The following is a 17,992-nucleotide window of genomic DNA, read 5'->3' as shown; positions in this document are numbered from 1 at the left end:
GCCACAGCCCAGGCAGTGATGGTAGGCTACAGTGATGGGAGCAGCAATCCCCATCCTCCCACCCTGCCTGCCTTCTTTTCATGGCTACAGAAAATTCCTGGATTTTACCCCAAGATGCCCCCTCCGAGTATGAGAACTCCTTGGCCTGCTCCCATAGCAACTGTTCCCTAGCTACCCAGCCGCACTTGCTATTCTCATCCCTGTGCAGCTGTGTGCAGCCCCCCCCCCCAGCACTGCACACAACGCTGCTGCCAGCCCCGGACCCCACCCACCCTGCACCCACCCTGACCAGCCTCCCCCTCTTTGCATGCTTCCCCCTGGTGTCTGTCATGACCTTAACCCTGCTCAAGCCCTGTGCCTGCTTCCAGAGGCTGTCCCTCAGGTGAAGGGGGCAGAGCTCTGTGCCAGCACAAGGTCCCCTTTTCACATTTGCCCCAAGCAGTAATGCACAATGCCTGGGAAGCAGGATCCTGCCCTGTCCCACAGTACATTCATGACGGCCAAGAGGGGCTGTGCCAAGGACAGATGAGCACTCAAATGGTACAAGGCCTTGTACCCATCATGCCCCAAAGCACCCAGGAGAAGCCACTGAAGGTCACCAGAGATTCCCAGGGCTCAGCCCCAGCCCTTCCTTGAAAGACAAGGGCACCAACAGAGCCCACTGCAGCCCAGGAATGGGGGTGTCTCTGCTCTTCTCTTCCTTACAGCCACCTATCCTGTATGACCTGGTGTGGGCCACCCTTGACACAATGACATTACAAGGCACAGCCAATCTTACACTTAACAAAAGGTTAAAAACTTAAATACTCTCAAACTTTAGTGCAAGGCAAGCGAATGATACCACAGGTCCAAGTAGGTGCTCGGCCCCCCCGGGGGGCCTGGCTCAGAATGAGCACAAGGCAGCACGCTGCACACACGTGCATGCATGTGCACATACACAAAGAGACACACAGAGAACAGATACATTTGGCACAAGTGTGCACAAAAGGGAACCAGACAAGGTGGTGGCATGAGCCCCGCAAGGCTCTCCAGAGGGACATGCTGGGCTCCAGTCCCTCCCAACTCCTGCCCTGCTCTTAGGCACAAGAGCTGTGCTGGCTCCCCAGGATCCTTGGCTATGTACACAAAGCCAGTATGGCAGCCTGGCTAGTCTCAGCCCTGCTCACTCTTGGGCTACAGCTCAGTGTGACCCTAGGAAGGGGCATTCTCTTTACCACAGCTTTGCTCCCTGAAAGCAGGGTCTCTTATGTGTCTGCTCCTCCGACATCAGGGCCTGGGGACTGCAGCACCTCTAGCACAAATGGATGGCTGGTCCAGAGCTGGTGGAACTGAGCTGGGACCATCCTGCATCACACTGGGGATCAGACCAACCCTTTGGACCCAGCAGCAGGTAACTTCTGAGCAGATGCTGTGGGAGCAGCCATGTCTTACTGGGCCACGGGCTGCCTGCTGTTGGTTTTGAGAGGGGGGCCAGGATTGGCTTCCCAGACCTGGCAGCATGTGTGAGACGAGGCAGGAGGAAACAGGCTCCAGCAGACAGGGAAGCGAAGATGAGGCAGTGACGCCCTGCTGCCGGGACGCAAAAGCAGGCGCTTTGGAACAGCAGTTTCTGTGCCTAGGGGCTGAGCAGAGGACTCTGATGGAGACAGGGACTCCTCAGGGAGGAAAGATGCTTTAGGCACCTCAAGGCACAGAAGGCCTCTGCCCAGGACTCCCTGGTACAAAACTGGGACAGTCACTCTCCCCATAGGAGGACATTTGTGCCTGTGACAGGGTGGGGGCAGTGCAGGCCCCACCCTATAGATTAAAAACTGACATGTGATATGTACAGACCAACATATATAAATATACACCAGACCTGCAGTGCCACTTTGGCACCGTGGAATGTGTCAGCAGAGCTGCTCCAGTCTGGCCTCAGCCCACGCCAGTGCAATTCTTCCCTCCCACCCTGGGCTCAGGAGGGGAGCAACAGCCGGCAGCCTGCAGCGGCACAATTACAAGTGGCAGCTTGAGAAGTGTCCAGGCCTGTTTTGGAGACGAGGGCTTGCCAGCAGTCAGAGGCACCTCGACCCAAGCTGTGTGCTGCCACCAGCCCTGGAGTCATCCTCACAGTCTTCAAATATGGACGTGTAGAGCTGTAAACAAATCCACCTCGTGAGGCCGTTGCTACCTTGTCCTTCACAGGCTGGGCTGTTCTGCTGAGCACCTGGAGAGGCAAGGGGGTGCCAAGGGCTGGAGAACAAGCTGTGCTCTACAGCCGGGTGGGCTCTTCCTCGCTGTCGCTGCAGTTTCCACAACAGTCCTGAAGTCAGAAAAGGCAAGGAGAGGGAGGAGGGAGAGTGGAGCACAGCAAGCAGAGGGTGAGCATGGTCACACAACCCAGCCTGCAGCTGCCCTCTGACAAGGAAGGGCCAGGCCCCTCCAGCCTGCATGTTGAAGAGCTACAGGGAGACAAGGTGGCTGGAAAAGGGTCCAGGTCTGCAGAGAAACAGTCAAGCTGCATCTGGGGATTCAGCTCCTGGCAGGCAGACTAGTGAGCACATAGCTGACTAGATCAGAGGCTGGGATGAAGATGGGCTCTGCAGACTAAAGCCACCCAGGGAGACAGCTCAGTGCCAGCACAGATGATCTGCTCTGCTGAGGGCTCAGACAGTTGTAGAAGCAGCTGAAGCCCTTTTTTGCTGGAATGGGAGTCTGAGCACAGAGCAATGTCAAACCCTTCATGGTTTCTCAACCCTTCAGTGTGTCCTGGACATCCAAAGAGAGGAGTGAAGGAAACTTCCCATAGCCCCTGAGAGCACAGCTCTCAGAAGCAGTGATGCAGGGGCAGCTTTGGCTCAAGCTGAGGGCAAGGCCTTCTCAACAGAGGCAGCAAGAGCACAGAAGCAGGATTAGTGGCTCAGGGGGCAGTTAGAACAAGAAGCAGCTTGTGCTCTGCTGGGGTAAGGGGATAGGCACTGAAGGACAACACTCCTCTTTCCCAGATCTTGCCACGTCCATGGGCCACCAGGCATTTCCCTGAACAGAGCAGCTGGGGAGACTGCTCACCTCTGGAAAGAGAAAACACGTGGCAAATCACAGCTCAGCTCCTGCTACAGGCAGCTGCTCATCCTTTGACAGCTTCTTCCCACCTCACAAGGGCTAGACACCCCTGCCCAGAGGTAGCTCTGATTGAGGCAGCCCCCTGCACAGGGATGCATAACTAGAAGCAGGAGTCAGCACTGGGTGGCTTAGAGAGGGTCCAGAGCCAACCATACTTGAGTCCCACATCTGCAGGCAGCTGTTGAGAGGCAGCAGCCCAAACTTTGCCTGTCCTAGAAAGAAGGCAAAGACTGTTCTGGGCAGAGGAGACAGGCAGGCAGCAGCTGCAAGATTTCTGTTCTCATCCCTCGAAAGCACTGCTCAATCTGCCTGTTCAAGGTCTGGCAGAAATGCTCTGGGGAGCCCAGGAGCTGATTCCAAGAGCAAGGTCTCCTTCAGGGATGGTGTTATTCATGTGGGAAAGGACCAGACTTGCTATTTTAGTGCCTTCACCAACATCCCTCTTCCTGTGTGACTACAGTCAGAACAACCCCCTCAACTTCACCAGTGTGAGGAGTGCCAGACAGGTAATGCAGCCTTGTGTGCATCCTCCTGAGAGCCCTGGGGTCTGGCCACTGAGCACAGGGGGAGACTTTGCCTGCTGTCCTGTCATGCCCACCTCCCTGTCATATCTGTCTGGCACAGGCAGGAGTGAGCTTGGTGTTGCTGGAGAACTTGTTGGGGAAAAAACATCACTGGGCACTCTTACCTGTCTGCTGAATAAGCACTGGAGCAAGCCCTTCTTGGGCTGTGGAGAAGGCTGCCCCTTCCAGTCTAAGTCAGGGGGCACTGTGCCATCTGTGCTAAAGACATTCAGCTCCTTAAAACACTCTGTCTCAATCATCTGGAAAAGGACAAAGATGGCTGCAGCAACTGCCACACAAAGCACCAGGGCATCCGCCCAGTGCAAGTGTGCCAGGGACAACACAAACCCTGCAGGACACTGCCCAGCACGAGGTGGGCACAAACAGGAGCAAACGCCTGTCCTGCAAACTCACCTCATTCTGCCAAGGAATGGACACACTTCCTGTAGCAAACTTCTGGTAGAAGTCATTGTCTGTGGGCTCCAGCTCCACCCCTTTCACTGTGGAGAACTGTTCGATGTCCAGAACATCCTTGCAGTAGATAGCCTGGGGCTAAACAGCACAAAGATGGCTCTAATGCCAGGCTCCATTAAGATGCCACCACTTCAACTAACTATGGCATGTGGCCAAGGACAGTCCTACTCTTCCTGCAGCCAAGAGCTTGTGTCAAGCCCTGCCAGACTCAAGAAACATGAAGGAAGAGAATGGGTGTTATCTCCTCAGGTGAGCCACTGCAGGGCTCCTGTTTCCCTTTGCAGAAACAAGGACTAAAGAGGTCAGGGTACAGACAGGCACTTACATCTGGCTTGAATGGAGGGTCCAGCATGCCTGCTTCCAGCCTCCTGAAGTTGAGATGCTTGAAGAGAGGGTGTTCTTTCACTTCCTTGGCCCCAGCACCTCGGCACCCCAGGCGCTCCAGAGGGTCTTTGCACAGAAGCTGCAACACAGAGGAAATCAGTTTCCTGGGTTGGAGGGTGCTTCAGGCAGGAGCAGCCCTGAGGTCAGCCAGGGTCCTGCAGTATGACTCTAGGAACAGCACAGGCCTGCCAGGCAGCTGGGAATAAAGACAATTCAGACCCTCTTGCATCAGAGCCAGAGCAAGGAAACTTGGCACCTCTACACAGACCAGGCTTGATATTCTCCTTGCTGTGCAAAGGAGTAGTGAGAGCAAAGGGACAAGGACAGACTCATACCATGGTGCAGAGGGAGCGGGCACAGGGTGAAAACTTCTCTGAGTACTCCTCCTGCACTTCCTTCACCAACCGCTCCACCTCTTCCCGCTTGATCTTCTTCTTGCGCTGCTGGAAGGGCGACTGTCCCTCGATCATCTCATACACCAGGCAGCCCAGAGCCCACCAGTCTGGGCTGAAGGTGTAACGCTCATTCTTTACCACCTCTGGAGCTACACGGGAGCGAAGGTGAGGGACGTGTGAGTGCAGGGAGAACACATATGCAGTCAGAGACCACTTTTTGATTCAGCCAGGGCCACTTACCCATGTAGCCAACTGTCCCCACACGGCCCTTGATTGTTTGGCCCTCTGGCACATGCACAGCCAGCCCCAGGTCTGAGATACGGATGTGACCTGCACAGAGGAGAAGGCAAATGAACCAGACAAGATCAGGGGACAACATCTGAAGCTGCCAATAATCCTGATTCAAGCACAGGAGGAGAGAAAGACCTATGCCCAGGGCTTTTGTTGGCCTGCACTCACCATGGTCATCCAGCAATATGTTCTCTGGCTTCAGGTCCCTAGGAAGGAAGAGACTTGATTAACAAGAAGCAGAGGACACAAGGAACAGTGTCATCTCATGAAGTCACAGATAAACAGCAGAAGGATGTCTCAGGCACACAGATAACCTTCCCCTCACTCCCTGCCCTGGAGTCAGCCCTGCAAGCATTCCTCTCTCAGGCAGAGGAGCAGGTTATGATAATCTTCAATCCTCAGCAAGGAAGCAGTGAGCCTGTGGCTGGTTTCTTCTTTGCAGGTGCAGAGCTCACCATGGGGCAGGCCGTGCAAGACAGATGGCACAGAATATTTCTTTGCTTACTCTGACCAAGGGCAGGACTAGGGAGGACTTTCCAGCCCGTGTTTAGCTATGCTATCCCCAACTCCATCACACAGTGTTCTCCCTCCAGCCCAGCTCTGTCTGGAGCTATCAGGGCAGCCTACCTCCTTTGTTCTAGTGTCAATACTGCGTGAAGTTAAGCACCCAAGTGCCTGCCCTGAGGCATTCACAGCATGATCACATCCTGTTCTCGGCTGTGTTCTTTTACCAGCTTGAGGAAGCCAAGCTAAGCTTTCTGGTCTCTCTCAGGACATCGGCTTTCCGTTCCTGATCCCCTCTCACTCAGCTCTGTGCTGCTTTTAAGCCTGAGCTTATTTTCCTGAGCAGGCAGACCCAGGTAGGCTAAGCAAGAACAGTTTCTCACTCCTGCAGCCCGTACAAGGTTTCCCAGCAGGGAGCAGGCAGTGCGCACCTGTACACTATCCTCTCCTGGTGCAAGTCCTCGAGGCCACAGCAGATCTCGGCAGCATAGAATGCTGCCCGGGGCTCCTCAAAGCCAGCTTCTCCCATGTGGTAGATATGGAACTTGAGGTCCCCTCCATTCATGAGGGTCAGCACTAGGCAGAGAGCATCTTTAGTTTCATATGCATAGGCTAAGCTCACCTGCAATTCAGGGCAGAAAGGCTGTTAGAAGACACAGCTGGAAAAGGGAGGTGCACACACTCTGATGGGCACCGTCACCCAAGCAGCCACCCATGGGCAGCAGAACTGGGCCTTTGCCAGCAGAGGAGATAGAGGCAGAACTGTGCAAACCCAGGGAGGACTTGGAAGTGCCCAGCAGTCCCAGCACACCCCTAGCTTTCCTCAGGCAGGGAGGATACTATTTCTGCGAGTCAGAACTGCTTCCCTTCAAGGGAAAACAACACTCAACAGCAACCCCAGGGTGACATGAGATGAATCCTCCAAAAAGGGAGGTTTGAGTCTGTCCACATCTGTGTGGCCAGGGAGAGCTCCTCATCACAGCTCGGTGCTAGGCTTCTGCCTACTTGGCTGTGTGGAGAGACAGTTCTCACTGCTTTCTTCTGCCCCAGAGGCTAATAAAGTGCCTGTGAGACCAGATGGGTGTTTGGGTCTGACTTTGGGGACATTTAGGTCATCTTGTGAGGCAGCAGAAGGTCCTGCCTGACCCCAGGGAGAGATTTGCAGCCACCAGGATTCTACCCCAATAGCCAGGACTTCTTCCTGTCTCTTCACACAGGGTGAGGAGCATACAGGTGCCAGGCCAGCTGGTTGCAGGAAGAATCAACCACTGCAGCAAAGTGAGAGCAATTCCTATGTACTTACTACAAACCTACTGTTCACTTTTTCCAGGATCTGTTTCTCATTTAGGGCCATGGCCTCTCCCTTCCGCTTTTTGACCCTTTTCTTCTCCAGCTTCTTGCAGGCATACATCTTCCCTGTGGCACGCACCTGGCAGGCACAAACCTGGAAGAGGGAATAAGGCTCAGTACCCTCCCACTGCTGTTTTCAGGGTCGTGGGCTAGATTCTTCCTCAGGAAGAGACATGGCAAGACAGAGATGTCCTTGTCCCTGTCTCACTCTGAGGTCAGTGAGAAGCCTGTTGTCAAACCAAGGACACGAGGAGCAGTGGTATGTCCAGATGTCACAGGTAAGCAGCAGAGACCTGTGGTGCCCCTGCCACCTACAGCAGCACCATGGCTGGTGCCTGAGAAGACAGAAGGCTCCTCCAGAAACAGAGGGAAGCCTGATAGTGACAGTTTTCAGGAGTGCAGTTTCTCTGGCCAAGACTTAGGGAAGAGACCTGGCTCTCTGCCCAGGCAGCAGGACACACCACAGGGCACTGCTTCCTACCCGGCGCAACACTTTCCACACGTTCAGTGCCTGGCAAGAGGGGAAAATCTCAGATGGGAACTGACAGATCACACAATGCCCAGAGCACAGCAGTGCAGAGCCCTCACTGCCCCCCAGTCAGCAGCATTTGCCTCCAGGTGCTGGAGCAGATTGTGGCATCCTGACAGCCAACCCAGGTCTGCATCTGGCAGCAGGCAGTGGTGGCTGCCTGGTACCCTGAGCACACAGGTGGTCACTCACCTCCCCAAAACCGCCTTTGCCAAGCACACGATACTGGCGGAAAGTATTTTTGGTCACTGGCTGCCTGTGGGGGAAAGGAAACTGGAGTGAGATGGGAGCAGGGTAAGAGCAGGTGCTGAAGCCCAAACCACCCCCAGGACCTGGCCTGAAATTGCGGCTCACCCCTGAACCCCAGGTTCAAGCAGACCTTGCTTCCCTGTAAAGCAAGCTGGGCTGGGGCTGCTGATCTGCTAATAAAGGCTCTTCAAGGAGAACATTAGCAGATGAAGGCCTGGGCCCAGCACAGGAAGGTGCCTGAGGGACTTCTCAGGCATCCCCTGTGTGAACAAGGTGCAGGTCTCCCCAGAGTGCCAGAGAGTGTTACCGTTCCAGCCATTTCCACTGCAGGAAGCGGTTGAAGTACAAACTGTCGAGGTAGTCAGCAAAGGGAGCCACACTCAGGTAGTCGTGGATAAGCCTAGGAGACAGCAGAGCCAGAAAGGATCTTGAGAGCTGAAAAAAGCTGTGGAAGAAGCTAGTGGACCACGGAAAGAAGAGGTCAGCAGCCCTGAGAGCCATCCCTTCACCCAGCCTGGTGCTGAAATCATCCACAAAGGCCTGGCCCAGCCAGCCCTCTCCATGCTAACTCTGATGCAAAAGGAGGGCGCCTTGGAGGTACTGCTGTGGTGAACACAGCGCCATGGGACCACTGCTAATTGCAGCCTCTCAGCACCTGCCCAGGCTGTGGGACAAAGGGAGATGACAGGACTCTTTGCAATTGTCCCTCTGCTCACAGCAGCAAGTGCCTGCTCAAGGCTGCAATCAGCTGCCGAGAGCTGCTAGCAGTGTTCAGCAGCAGGCACTGAACTGTTCTGTTTCTGATTAATATCCAGCACAAAAGGCCACAGGGGATCTGGCTCGGGAGAGCTAACTGCCTTGGAGACCAGGGCTGCCCAACGGAGTGAAGAGCCTTAGACACAGCGTCTAGACTGGAGACATGCATTAAGCAGAAGCGGATGGGCTCTTCCCCTTTCAGAGCTTGCCAAGAGCAGGCAGTGCCCAGCCCAGAGGCTCTGCATTCAGTGACACCAGCTGCCACACACGGAGCTAGCGCTCCCCAGAAGCGAACCCATTGCCACAGCCCTGTGCCCGATGAAGCAATGTGCTCCTGCTGCTCTTCAGGGGGGAGTGGGGCACTGTAAGCTGGCTTTGCCTAACAGCTTCTGCTTTGCACCCTGAGCCAGGATCTCAGCCACTGCTTCTGCAATGGGAAAAGACCTTAGACCCCTGTAGAAACAGCCATCATCATCTAACCACAATGGTCACATCTGCAGCCAGCAGGACTGTTGGCATCAGGACTGCAGCTGTCAGGTCTGCTTTGTGGGTGCCTAGGAGATCTAAGCACAAGACTGGGAACAGCATGGCCAGATGCTGAGGCTTGCTGAAATGGGATCCTTCCCCTACGGCAGCTCAGATCCATGGCAGAGTGAGAGCAGTGACAGGTTTCTGCAGTGGCTCCCAGAGATCACAGCAGCTCCTTGCATTTGCTTTTCTGCAGTTCTGCTGCAAGTGACTATCCCAAAACTTCTCAAGCCCCTACTTAGCACCAGCCCTCATTCTCCTGGAGGAAGGACCGTGAGGGACAAAGGCAGCATTTACCCTTTTCTGTTGTCCAACCTGAAGGCAAGCCCCAGTCCTCCAACTTACTTAGTGGATTCCTTGAAGAGCTCCTTGGAAGGTTCCTGCTCCAGTTTCTCACAACAGGCCTCCACCAGCTGTGAGGGGACTTCAGGCACATGGTCCTCACTCTGGGGACAAAGGGATGGGGTCAGACATAGGGAGCAGAGCCCAGGGTACTCCCAGGAAAAGAGAAGTCAACAGGAACAGCACACAGGTGACCATCTGCTTTAGAGCCAGTGGGAAAAGCAGTAAGATTCATTGCAAGGTGCTGGGTGGCTCTGTGCTTTGTCCTCTCTGTCTTGCCCTGCACATTTGCTGTGGCAGGACATGGGTAATGACAGATGTCAGCTTTCCAACTGCTGTGCCTTTGCAGGCAGCAAACACAACTCTCTTACTCACATTTGGCTTCAAGTACTTTTCAATCAGGTGCTGCCCACATTCCTTCCGCTTCTCATCTGGAGCCACTTCGTACCCTGCCTGCAGAGAGCAAACAGCATGAGAAGCAGGTTCAGCCAGGAACTGAGTCTTGCTACCGAGCAACAGCTGCAGAGCTGCAACACCCTCTGCCCAAGCTTTGCTGTGTCTTCCTGGAAAACCAGATCTCCAGCAAACAGCTCCCTGAGAAAAGGCCCAGCCCCATCTTGGAGAAACTGCAATTCACAGGTTTCTCCTTCAGCAACATCCAGGGCCAACTGGTCTTGTGCCCGGGGAGCCAAGAACATCTCTGCCTCCCTCAGGGGAGCCCAGTGGGCGTTGCTCTTACCACGGCATCCAGGAACTTGACGCAGCGTGACAGCTCAGGTCGTGTCTCGCAGAACTGCCGAAAGAGCATGTGCCCGATGGGCTGCTTCTCACACAGGCTGTAGTAGTCCCGCTCTGCAAACGTGGAGAAGAACACTCACTGCCAACCCTCAGAGAAGCAGCCACAGCCCGCTGCACGGTCCATAGGCAGCAGTGGAGAGGCTTGTGACTTGTCAGCTAGCTCACAGTCCCTCCAGACTGAGACTCCCGGGACAATGAAGTTGGCCCAATGGGGACAAGAGGCATGACTGAGCTGTTACGTTCAGCTATGGAAGATCTCCCCTGAAGGACCTGCTGCTCTGCACAGCCTGCCTCTCTTGTTGCTAGCAAGGAACATTCGTGTCTCCTGCTTGCCTGGAGGCTTTCTCCTTCATCCTCTCCCCACTGAGATTGAGTGACTACTCCAAATACACAAAGAACACATCAAGCTTATTTCCAGGCAGACCTTCCAGACAAAAGAGTTGCTCTAATGACTCTTACAAACCACTCATATTCCCAAAGGCCCAGATGGAAGCAGCAGCATCATAATGGCAGGCAACATTTCCACAGATGTCCTGTTAATGCTGCACATAGTAATTAGTTCTCCCCAACTCCATCAAATCCTGCAGCCCTTTGGAGCTCTGATTTCTCCCACCCCTCTCTCAAGTCTGAGAGCCCAGGCACAAATCCCTTTGACTATGCAATGTATTTCCAGTTTTTTGCTTTCTTCCCTCCCCTTTCAGATGTCTGATCATGGGCCAGAACAGATTTCTGCTACAGCCATGCCCACTGAGGGCTGTGGGCTGCGGGCTGCCTTAGGTGCAGATATACAGACATCTACCAGCACACAGGGGCTGTTCCAGCACTCCTTGGTGCTGGGTACTGCCAGCCTTCCCCTTCCCACACAGTAGTTTCTCCCGAGGAAACTGTGGCTTCCTGAGGGTGCAGGAGAGAGCAGAGGCTGGCTGTGGTGGGAGGAGGCAGCCTCGCCAGCTCCGCCGCACTGGCCGGTTTCCTTCTAACTGCAGGGGAAGGAGTTCCCTTCGGCTGGGGAAGATGAGAGTTCGCTGCCAGCAAGATCAGGTTTCGGCTGCCCTCACCACTGCCCTGGCTCACACAAGGTTGCTCCCTGCAGCCAGGGCACACAAAGAGCTTAATTCTGCAGTGGGCAACCAGCCCACCACACTCATGGTCCTGCCAAGCCTCTGGAATGGGAATTAAATGTCTTTCTAGCAGGCTGTGAGGAGAAAACAAACCACACCAGCCAAAGCGTGAGCCAAGTACAAGGAACAGGGTCATCTCTTCCATAGAGAAACCACCCGAGTCAGAAGCACTTTGCACATGCCTTCCCAAGGGGAAGTGAGGACACGGGTGCTGACAGCAAGCCACTGAGACGTTTACCTCCTAAAGCTTCACAAGATCATTGTCCCAGACAGTGGGACAGCAGAGACAGACAGACCACCAACACTCATCACCGGCAAAAGGACAGCACAGCAAAGGTGGTGTTCAATGCTGGTAAACAAGTCAGGACACACGCAGGAAGGGCAGCTGCAGGCAGATTACAGGCATCAGCTGAGGGAAAGCTATCAGAGAAGCAGTTAAAAATTGGGATGGCCAAGATGGGAGCTGAAAGGAGAGCCTCTTAGAACTTGCTCCAGAGAGATAGTCTGCAGCAAAATCAAAAGTAGAGTCCCTGTCTGACTACTCTTAGCTCTGAAGCAGGCTCTGGGAGGTGGTGCACAGTGGGCACAGCATCAGAACTGAGCTGCTGTACACTTGGAGGTTACAGGATGGATGATGAAAGTTGAGTTATTCTAAGTGCTACAGTCCCATGTGTCTTCAAAGGGAGACCTCCCTCTCTTTGGAGATGCCAGGACCTGGAAAACCTGGCCAGGGTAGAAGTGGGGACTTGAAGCTACAGAAATTTCCTAAAACCACTCAGTCCAGCGACACCTGCTCTGAAACAAGGCCAGCACTGTGCCACTCTCCAGCTTGCAGCTGAATCCACAATGACAACTTAAACTAGCTTTCCCCTTCCCAGGAAGCAAAGTATTCCCACCCTTCATGTCCCAGAACAATTTCATACGATAAAATCATAGAAACACAGAATTGTTTAGGTTGGAAAAGACCTTTAAGATCATCAAGTCCAACTGTGAGCCCAACACTGCCAAGTGTACCACTAAACTATGTCCCTCAGTACCACATCTACATGTCTTTTAAATACTTCTAGGGGTGGTTAACTCCACCACTTTCCTGGGCAGCCTGTTCCAGTGCTTGACAATCCCTTTAGCATAGAATTTTTTCCTAGTGTCCAATCTAAATCTTCCCTGGCACAAGTTCAGGCCATTTCCCTTTGTCCTATCACTTGTTACTTAGGAAAAGAGAGCGACACCCACCTCACTACAACCTCCTTTCAAGTTGTTATAGATGATCTCAGGACCAAGCCTGCTGCACAAACAACATTCAAACCATGAAGAGTACAAAGTACAGTATTAAAATGACAGGCCAAGCCCTGCCCAGCTGTACAACCCTCATCCGAACCACACAGCAGGAACCCAGTTGTGCTCAGGAAAAGCTGCTGCATTAGTGTTAGAAGTCTGCAGAGCAGGGCTGAATCCCAGAGAGTCCAGAGGATAATGTTTATGCAAAGGCAACCCCAGAGCAATGCTTCAAAACTCTGCAACACTGAGCAGGTCTGTTTCCACAGAGAAAGTGGCATTTCTCTTTTGAAGCTCATCCTAGTCTAGAAAGTGTGTGGTGAGCACTGCACAGCTGTGCCTTACCTGCCCATCGTTTCTCCCCTGCATCCCAAGCTCCAGGCGATCCTGGATGGGCTTTGGCTGGCACATGTCCCATTGCACATCCCTGAGCCTCACATGACTGTTTTGGGTGCACAACTCCCACACATGCTCACCCACTGGCTCCACTCAGCTCCTGCTAGCTGCCACATCTTACCCAGGCTTTGTCGAAGGTCCTCACAGAGACTGATGTGGGGGAACTGAAGCATCTGGCGCCATTTCTTACTCTTGCCTTTCCGGTTTCCACCACCACCTGCAGACCACACAACATTGGTACCACGAGTTATGAAGTCAGGGCATCTGACTGCAGCCTACCCTTGCCTGGAGCTGAGAGAGAATACATCCTCTGTCCATTTATGCAAGCAAGCTCAGGTAAGGGAAATGAGACCAAAGTGGTACCACTGTCTCCTGGCTGGTGGAACAAGTGTTAGAGCCTCTGACTGCCAGAGGAGGCAGACAGACCTACCACTCTAGCTGCTGAACAAAGTCTCAACCAAGAACATGACCTTTCACTTGGACATCTTGGTTAACTTGTATTTAAGGTGGAAGAATCAGGGCAGGAGTGCCTAAAGCCACAGGTTATTCTGCCTGCACAAGAGTTGTTGGCTCCGGAGCCTGTCCTCAGGACCTCTGCATAACTAATCACCTCTCCAGGCCAGTCCTTCGGTGTGAAGCTCTTTCTGCTGTATTAATGATGTTTATGCCACCTACTCATTCCAGACTGATTGCTTACTTCAGGGAGGGGCTCTCAGAGGGAGGACATGAAGCTGGGAGACAGGAATTCCTGCTCTAATCCTAGCTTCACAGACAGCTCACTGCGTTGCCCGGGGCTCATCACTTTAATTTCCCACCTGTGAAGTGGGGACGCTCCCACCTTTCTCTAGAGATAAGCCCACCTCGGAAAAACAAGATCCCCAAACTTGATAGCATTTCAACTTCAGCTGCTGGAGCAAATGCTCAGTGCTCTAAGACAGGGTGGGAAAGCATCTAGATAGACCAAAAAATTTACATCACAGCGAGCACTACATACTGAAATACTCATACTCCTGATCGCTGGGGTCAGCCAACCTCCGGGGACTGCCTTCCCCTGCCCAGTGCCAACGCACACACACAGTCTTCCACCTCCCTTGGGAAACAGTGGAAAAGCTGGGCCAAAGGCATGGCTTTCTGAAATCAGGGTGGGTGAATATTGTTTATCAGCTCTTGAGAAACACTATCATAACACTTTCCTCCACTGTGGATGCAATTCAGCCTCAAATCCTAGACACAGCTCCTGGGCATCCAGCTTCCTGCACCACAGGAAGCCTTGGCTGGACAAGCAGGTGGGATGGGACCATCACCCAGGGACTAAACCCAGGTCTGAGTCCCTGGCACACTGTGGGTCACTGCACTACATCTGCCCCTCACCAGCAGCTGGGCTGCATGATTGTACAAACTCAGGAAGGAAGTGACTCAAGGGTAAGCAGGGCTGGAAGAAACCAGCAGCACAGACACCTTCTTGTCAGCCATGTCTTGTGGCAACGAAATGGACAGGGACGACTAAGTGGCAGCATGGAAGTATGAGCCACCCTCAACCCTAGTGTACTCAGGGAAAGGGAGAACTGTGCCAGGCAGCACCCAGAGGATAAGGATCACAGCTTGCATTTCCTTGAGTTATTTGCTTTGAAAGGAGGCTCCAGTGCCTTCATGGTTCTCCCCCACCCTCCCAGCACTGTAGCAAACAGCCTAACAGGAAACTTGTCTCCTGCACACCAATCTCTCAGCACCTTCATTTGGGGCATGGAGTGAAGGGTTGTATGCCCCTACTCAGACACATGGGAACTTCAGGCCTTGGTGACAGCTCAAAGCTGGTCTGTTGTCTCTCTGCCAGAGGCCAATAGGCAAGGAGTACAATGCAGGAAGGATCCTTCACCTTCCTTGAACCAAACCCTCCTAGAAGAGTTTGAAGGAAATACAGAACACAGTCATCTTACAGCAGCAGCTGACAATGGCTGTCAGCAGCTCCCTCAGCATGTCCAAGCTGATCTCAGCCCCGCACTCCTACAGCAGACCGGGAGGCTCCCAAAAAAGCTGAGCTGGGACAAAGCATGTGGTGCTGCCGCCAAACCCAGCCAGCAAAGTGGCTCTGTCCTGTCACACAGGCTGCCTGAGCTCACCTCAGCATCCACTGCGGCCACCTAGCCATGGGTGGGAGAGCCATGGATGGGCAGCACAGCCACCTGTGGCTCGTGCAGGGCAGAAACTGCCCAGCATGAATGTGCCAGTGCATCATACCTGTCTGCAACCAAGCTGCCCAATACCTGCCAGGGGAGAGACAGCGGAGGAGCACTGAGAGGCACCTCAGCAGCTGTCCACTTCCTTGTTCTGTACCAGCAACAAAACTCCACTCTGTTGAAGGCACAACAGAATGCAGTCTCCTGGTCACTCACTGTGTAAAGCAGGGCCTCATGTCTAGAGGTCACAAATGCCACTGTATGGTTTTGTTTGGATTTGGTTTTGATACAAACCTTGCTATTATGAACCATAATGTCATGGACTACCATGGTCACTGTACCTTGAAGTACCTACACAAAGTCTGGCTTTCAAGCAGCTCAAAAAAAAATTCTGCCCATGTAAATTTAATTTTGTTGCTCTTTGCTCCCACAAATCTAATCTCTGAAGCCTTCTAACTGGATTTCAGTGGGCCCCTTGGGCTCCAGAATGACTTGCTCTGGCCAGCTGCACAACATGGGCCAGGAGGAGCTGTGTACTTCCCCACCACTTTGTGTGATCTAATGAAGTCCCCAAAGCCTGGCTGAATCCGATCCTCTCTGCACAGCGCCAGGCTCCTGTGTGACAGGCTTTCCAGCCCTCTCCTTATACCACACCGAAATGTCTCTGCACAGCTCCCAAACCTTTGAGCCAGTCCCGCTGCTGGCTGGCTGCATCCCGCATCCCAGCCCTGGGATTCAGTCCTGACCCTGGAGCAGCAGCAGGCTGTGGCCCCACAGCAAAGCTCCTGGCACTGAGTGGACCAGAGGCCGATATGGTGTAAAGGTGGCGGAGGGGTGGAGCTCACCGCTGCAGTTTCGGTACCGGCCCTTGTGTGGGAAGCAGCAGCTCACAAGCCTCAAGTCAACTTTCTTCTACAGCTGCCATTTCCCCTCTACCGGGGGCGCGTGAGCAGTCTCTGGAAGGGGCAAGGCCGGCAGCTGCCTGCACCGGCGGGAGGCTGGCGGCAGCTTCCACGCTGAGCGGCAGCAAGGCCACCCGGGGAGGGCTCAACCCCCCGGGAGGCAACGCTACACGAGCCAACGAGCAGTCCCCGGCTCCCGGGACAGTGCCCAGCGCCGGGGCTTCATATAGAGCCGAGCGCTTTGAGGCGGCCTGTGCCCAATCTGCATCATTACGTTTCCCAAGCCATGACCCCAACTATCCAGGACGAACGACCCGATGCCGGGTCCCGGGGACAGGCACTACCGGAGCCTGCAGCCCGGCCGGCCGGAACCCCGGGGAGCGTACACCACTCTAGGAAGAGGCCCAGCAAACTCACAGGTCAAGCTAGCGGCTGGCCAGCACCTTCCAGGCATTGGGCTTGCTCCGCAGCCAAGCTGCCCCGGGCCCGCCTGCCCCACTACCGCCCCGGGCCTGTCGCTTCCCCAGTCTGCTCCGGGCACTGGTGTCCGCCCGGCGGCACCGCCGCCGCTCACCTTCGCGGGCCTTGAGGAGTACGGTGTTGGCGACGATGTTCTCTAGCTCCATGGGCCCGGGGGGCACCACCGCCGCCTCCCGCCCGGCTTCGCGCCGCTCCCCTCCGCTTGGCCCGCGCCCCGCCGCTGCCTCCCCCCGCCGCCGCCGCCGTGCCGCGCCCACCTGCGTCCAGCGCGCCAATGCCCGGCCACGCTCCTCCCGCGCCGCGTTCTCATTGGCCCAGCCCCCACCAGGGAAGCCTCTTCCCCGCCGCAGGGGCGCTGCCCTCCCGCTGGCCCCACGGCGGGCGGAGGTGTGGGAGGACGGTGTGGGGAGAGAGAAGCAAGCGTCATTGGGGTGCCATTGGCGAAGCCGTGCCGGGAAGAGGCGGCAGGTGCTGATTGGAGGGTGAAATGTCACTCAGGGAGCGCAGCCGCCGCTCCCGGAACGGATTGGGAGAGCGCCAACCACGCCCACCACGGGGCGAGACCTGCCTTCCTTTGCATTTGATTGGGTGTGGAGCTGCCACTCTGCCGCAAAAGGGGTCGTGATAGGGCCGTATCACAGGGGGGTGGGGCCGAGAGGCCTTTATAAGGGCAGTGGGCGGTTACTCTTTTGCTTCTCCTTGGCTTGAGCTGGTGGCTCTAGATGTGCTGCTCTGCTGTTAGATGCAGTCAGGTGCTGCCAGCACCTTCGTTTTCTTCGCAGTCTGGCCCTTTGTGAACCTGCCCTCAGTAAAGTCTTCCAAGCACCTACATGGCCAGTGTTGGCCAATCTCTCTGTTGCAGGGTGGATGGTGCAAGTTTTAGTGTTGTGCTCAGCTCCTGTGGTCATGGCTGCTGCGGAGGTTTAGGATTTCCTCATTCGCAAGTGTTCTTGATGGTGGAGGCTGTGTGTTGGCAGCTTGATCTTGCTGGGGCTGGCTCTTGGGCTTTTGAGTGAGTGCTGCAGTGATTTGCCCTAAAAGTAATTTTTTCACTAGCGCTTCAACTAGCAGCAGCCTTATGCTATCTGAGGACAAGCTGTGGTATGGGTGTCACTGGTGCTGGGTTGAAGGTTGGGATGGATCATCTTGGAGATGTCTTCCAACTAAATGTATTCTGTGATTCTGTAACCACTGCAAACCCATGGGTCCCTCCACCAATCTCTCGCTGCAGGTGGGGTTCAGCCTGCACTCCTGAGCACTGCTTGGCTGATTTATGCTAGTGAGGAGGAGGGAAGGGGTTTATGTCCACAGGCAGTAGTGAGGCTCATAATGACACAAATTATTCCAGGTGCTTGTTGCCTGTGTAATCAGCACTG

General features: G+C 54.6%; 1 protein-coding gene across 4 annotated transcripts; it reads right to left on the bottom strand.

Moving 5' to 3' along the window:
- Positions 1-791: 791 nt before the first annotated feature.
- On the bottom strand, positions 792-17,076 carry GRK6 (G protein-coupled receptor kinase 6). 4 transcript variants are annotated; one of them, XM_064161866.1, is made up of 16 exons: positions 16,874-17,076; positions 13,179-13,274; positions 10,207-10,319; positions 9,843-9,920; positions 9,471-9,571; positions 8,149-8,241; positions 7,785-7,848; positions 7,017-7,157; positions 6,145-6,335; positions 5,378-5,415; positions 5,159-5,248; positions 4,859-5,067; positions 4,465-4,602; positions 4,080-4,217; positions 3,791-3,925; positions 792-2,302 (listed from the first exon to the last, which is right to left on the bottom strand). In XM_064161866.1, the coding sequence occupies exons 2-16, from the start codon at positions 13,228-13,230 to the stop codon at positions 2,252-2,254; spliced, it is 1,632 nt and encodes a 543-aa protein (XP_064017936.1). In that variant the 5' UTR covers positions 13,231-13,274; positions 16,874-17,076; the 3' UTR covers positions 792-2,251. The 4 variants fall into 4 exon arrangements, with proteins under 4 accessions (XP_064017936.1, XP_064017935.1, XP_064017938.1 ...); XM_064161865.1 differs by lacking the exon at positions 16,874-17,076 and adding an exon at positions 16,711-16,841; XM_064161868.1 differs by lacking the exon at positions 16,874-17,076 and adding an exon at positions 16,554-16,605.
- Positions 17,077-17,992: the final 916 nt, after the last annotated feature.

This window comes from Pogoniulus pusillus, chromosome 22, assembly GCF_015220805.1.
Source record: "Pogoniulus pusillus isolate bPogPus1 chromosome 22, bPogPus1.pri, whole genome shotgun sequence".
Lineage (NCBI taxonomy): Eukaryota > Metazoa > Chordata > Aves > Piciformes > Lybiidae > Pogoniulus > Pogoniulus pusillus.
Note: the sequence above shows the minus strand (reverse complement) of the source record. Positions and strands in the feature narration are given on the sequence as shown.

Coding starts and splice junctions, on each gene's coding strand:
- GRK6 (XM_064161865.1), bottom strand. CDS start 16,762: ATGGAGCTAGAGAACATCGTCGCCAACACCGTACTCCTCAAGGCCCGC. Junction 10,320..13,178: donor GGACCTTCGACAAAGCCTGG/GTAAGATGTGGC, acceptor CCACGTTTGCAG/AGCGGGACTACTACAGCCTG. Junction 5,068..5,158: donor GGGGACAGTTGGCTACATGG/GTAAGTGGCCCT, acceptor GCTCCCGTGTAG/CTCCAGAGGTGGTAAAGAAT.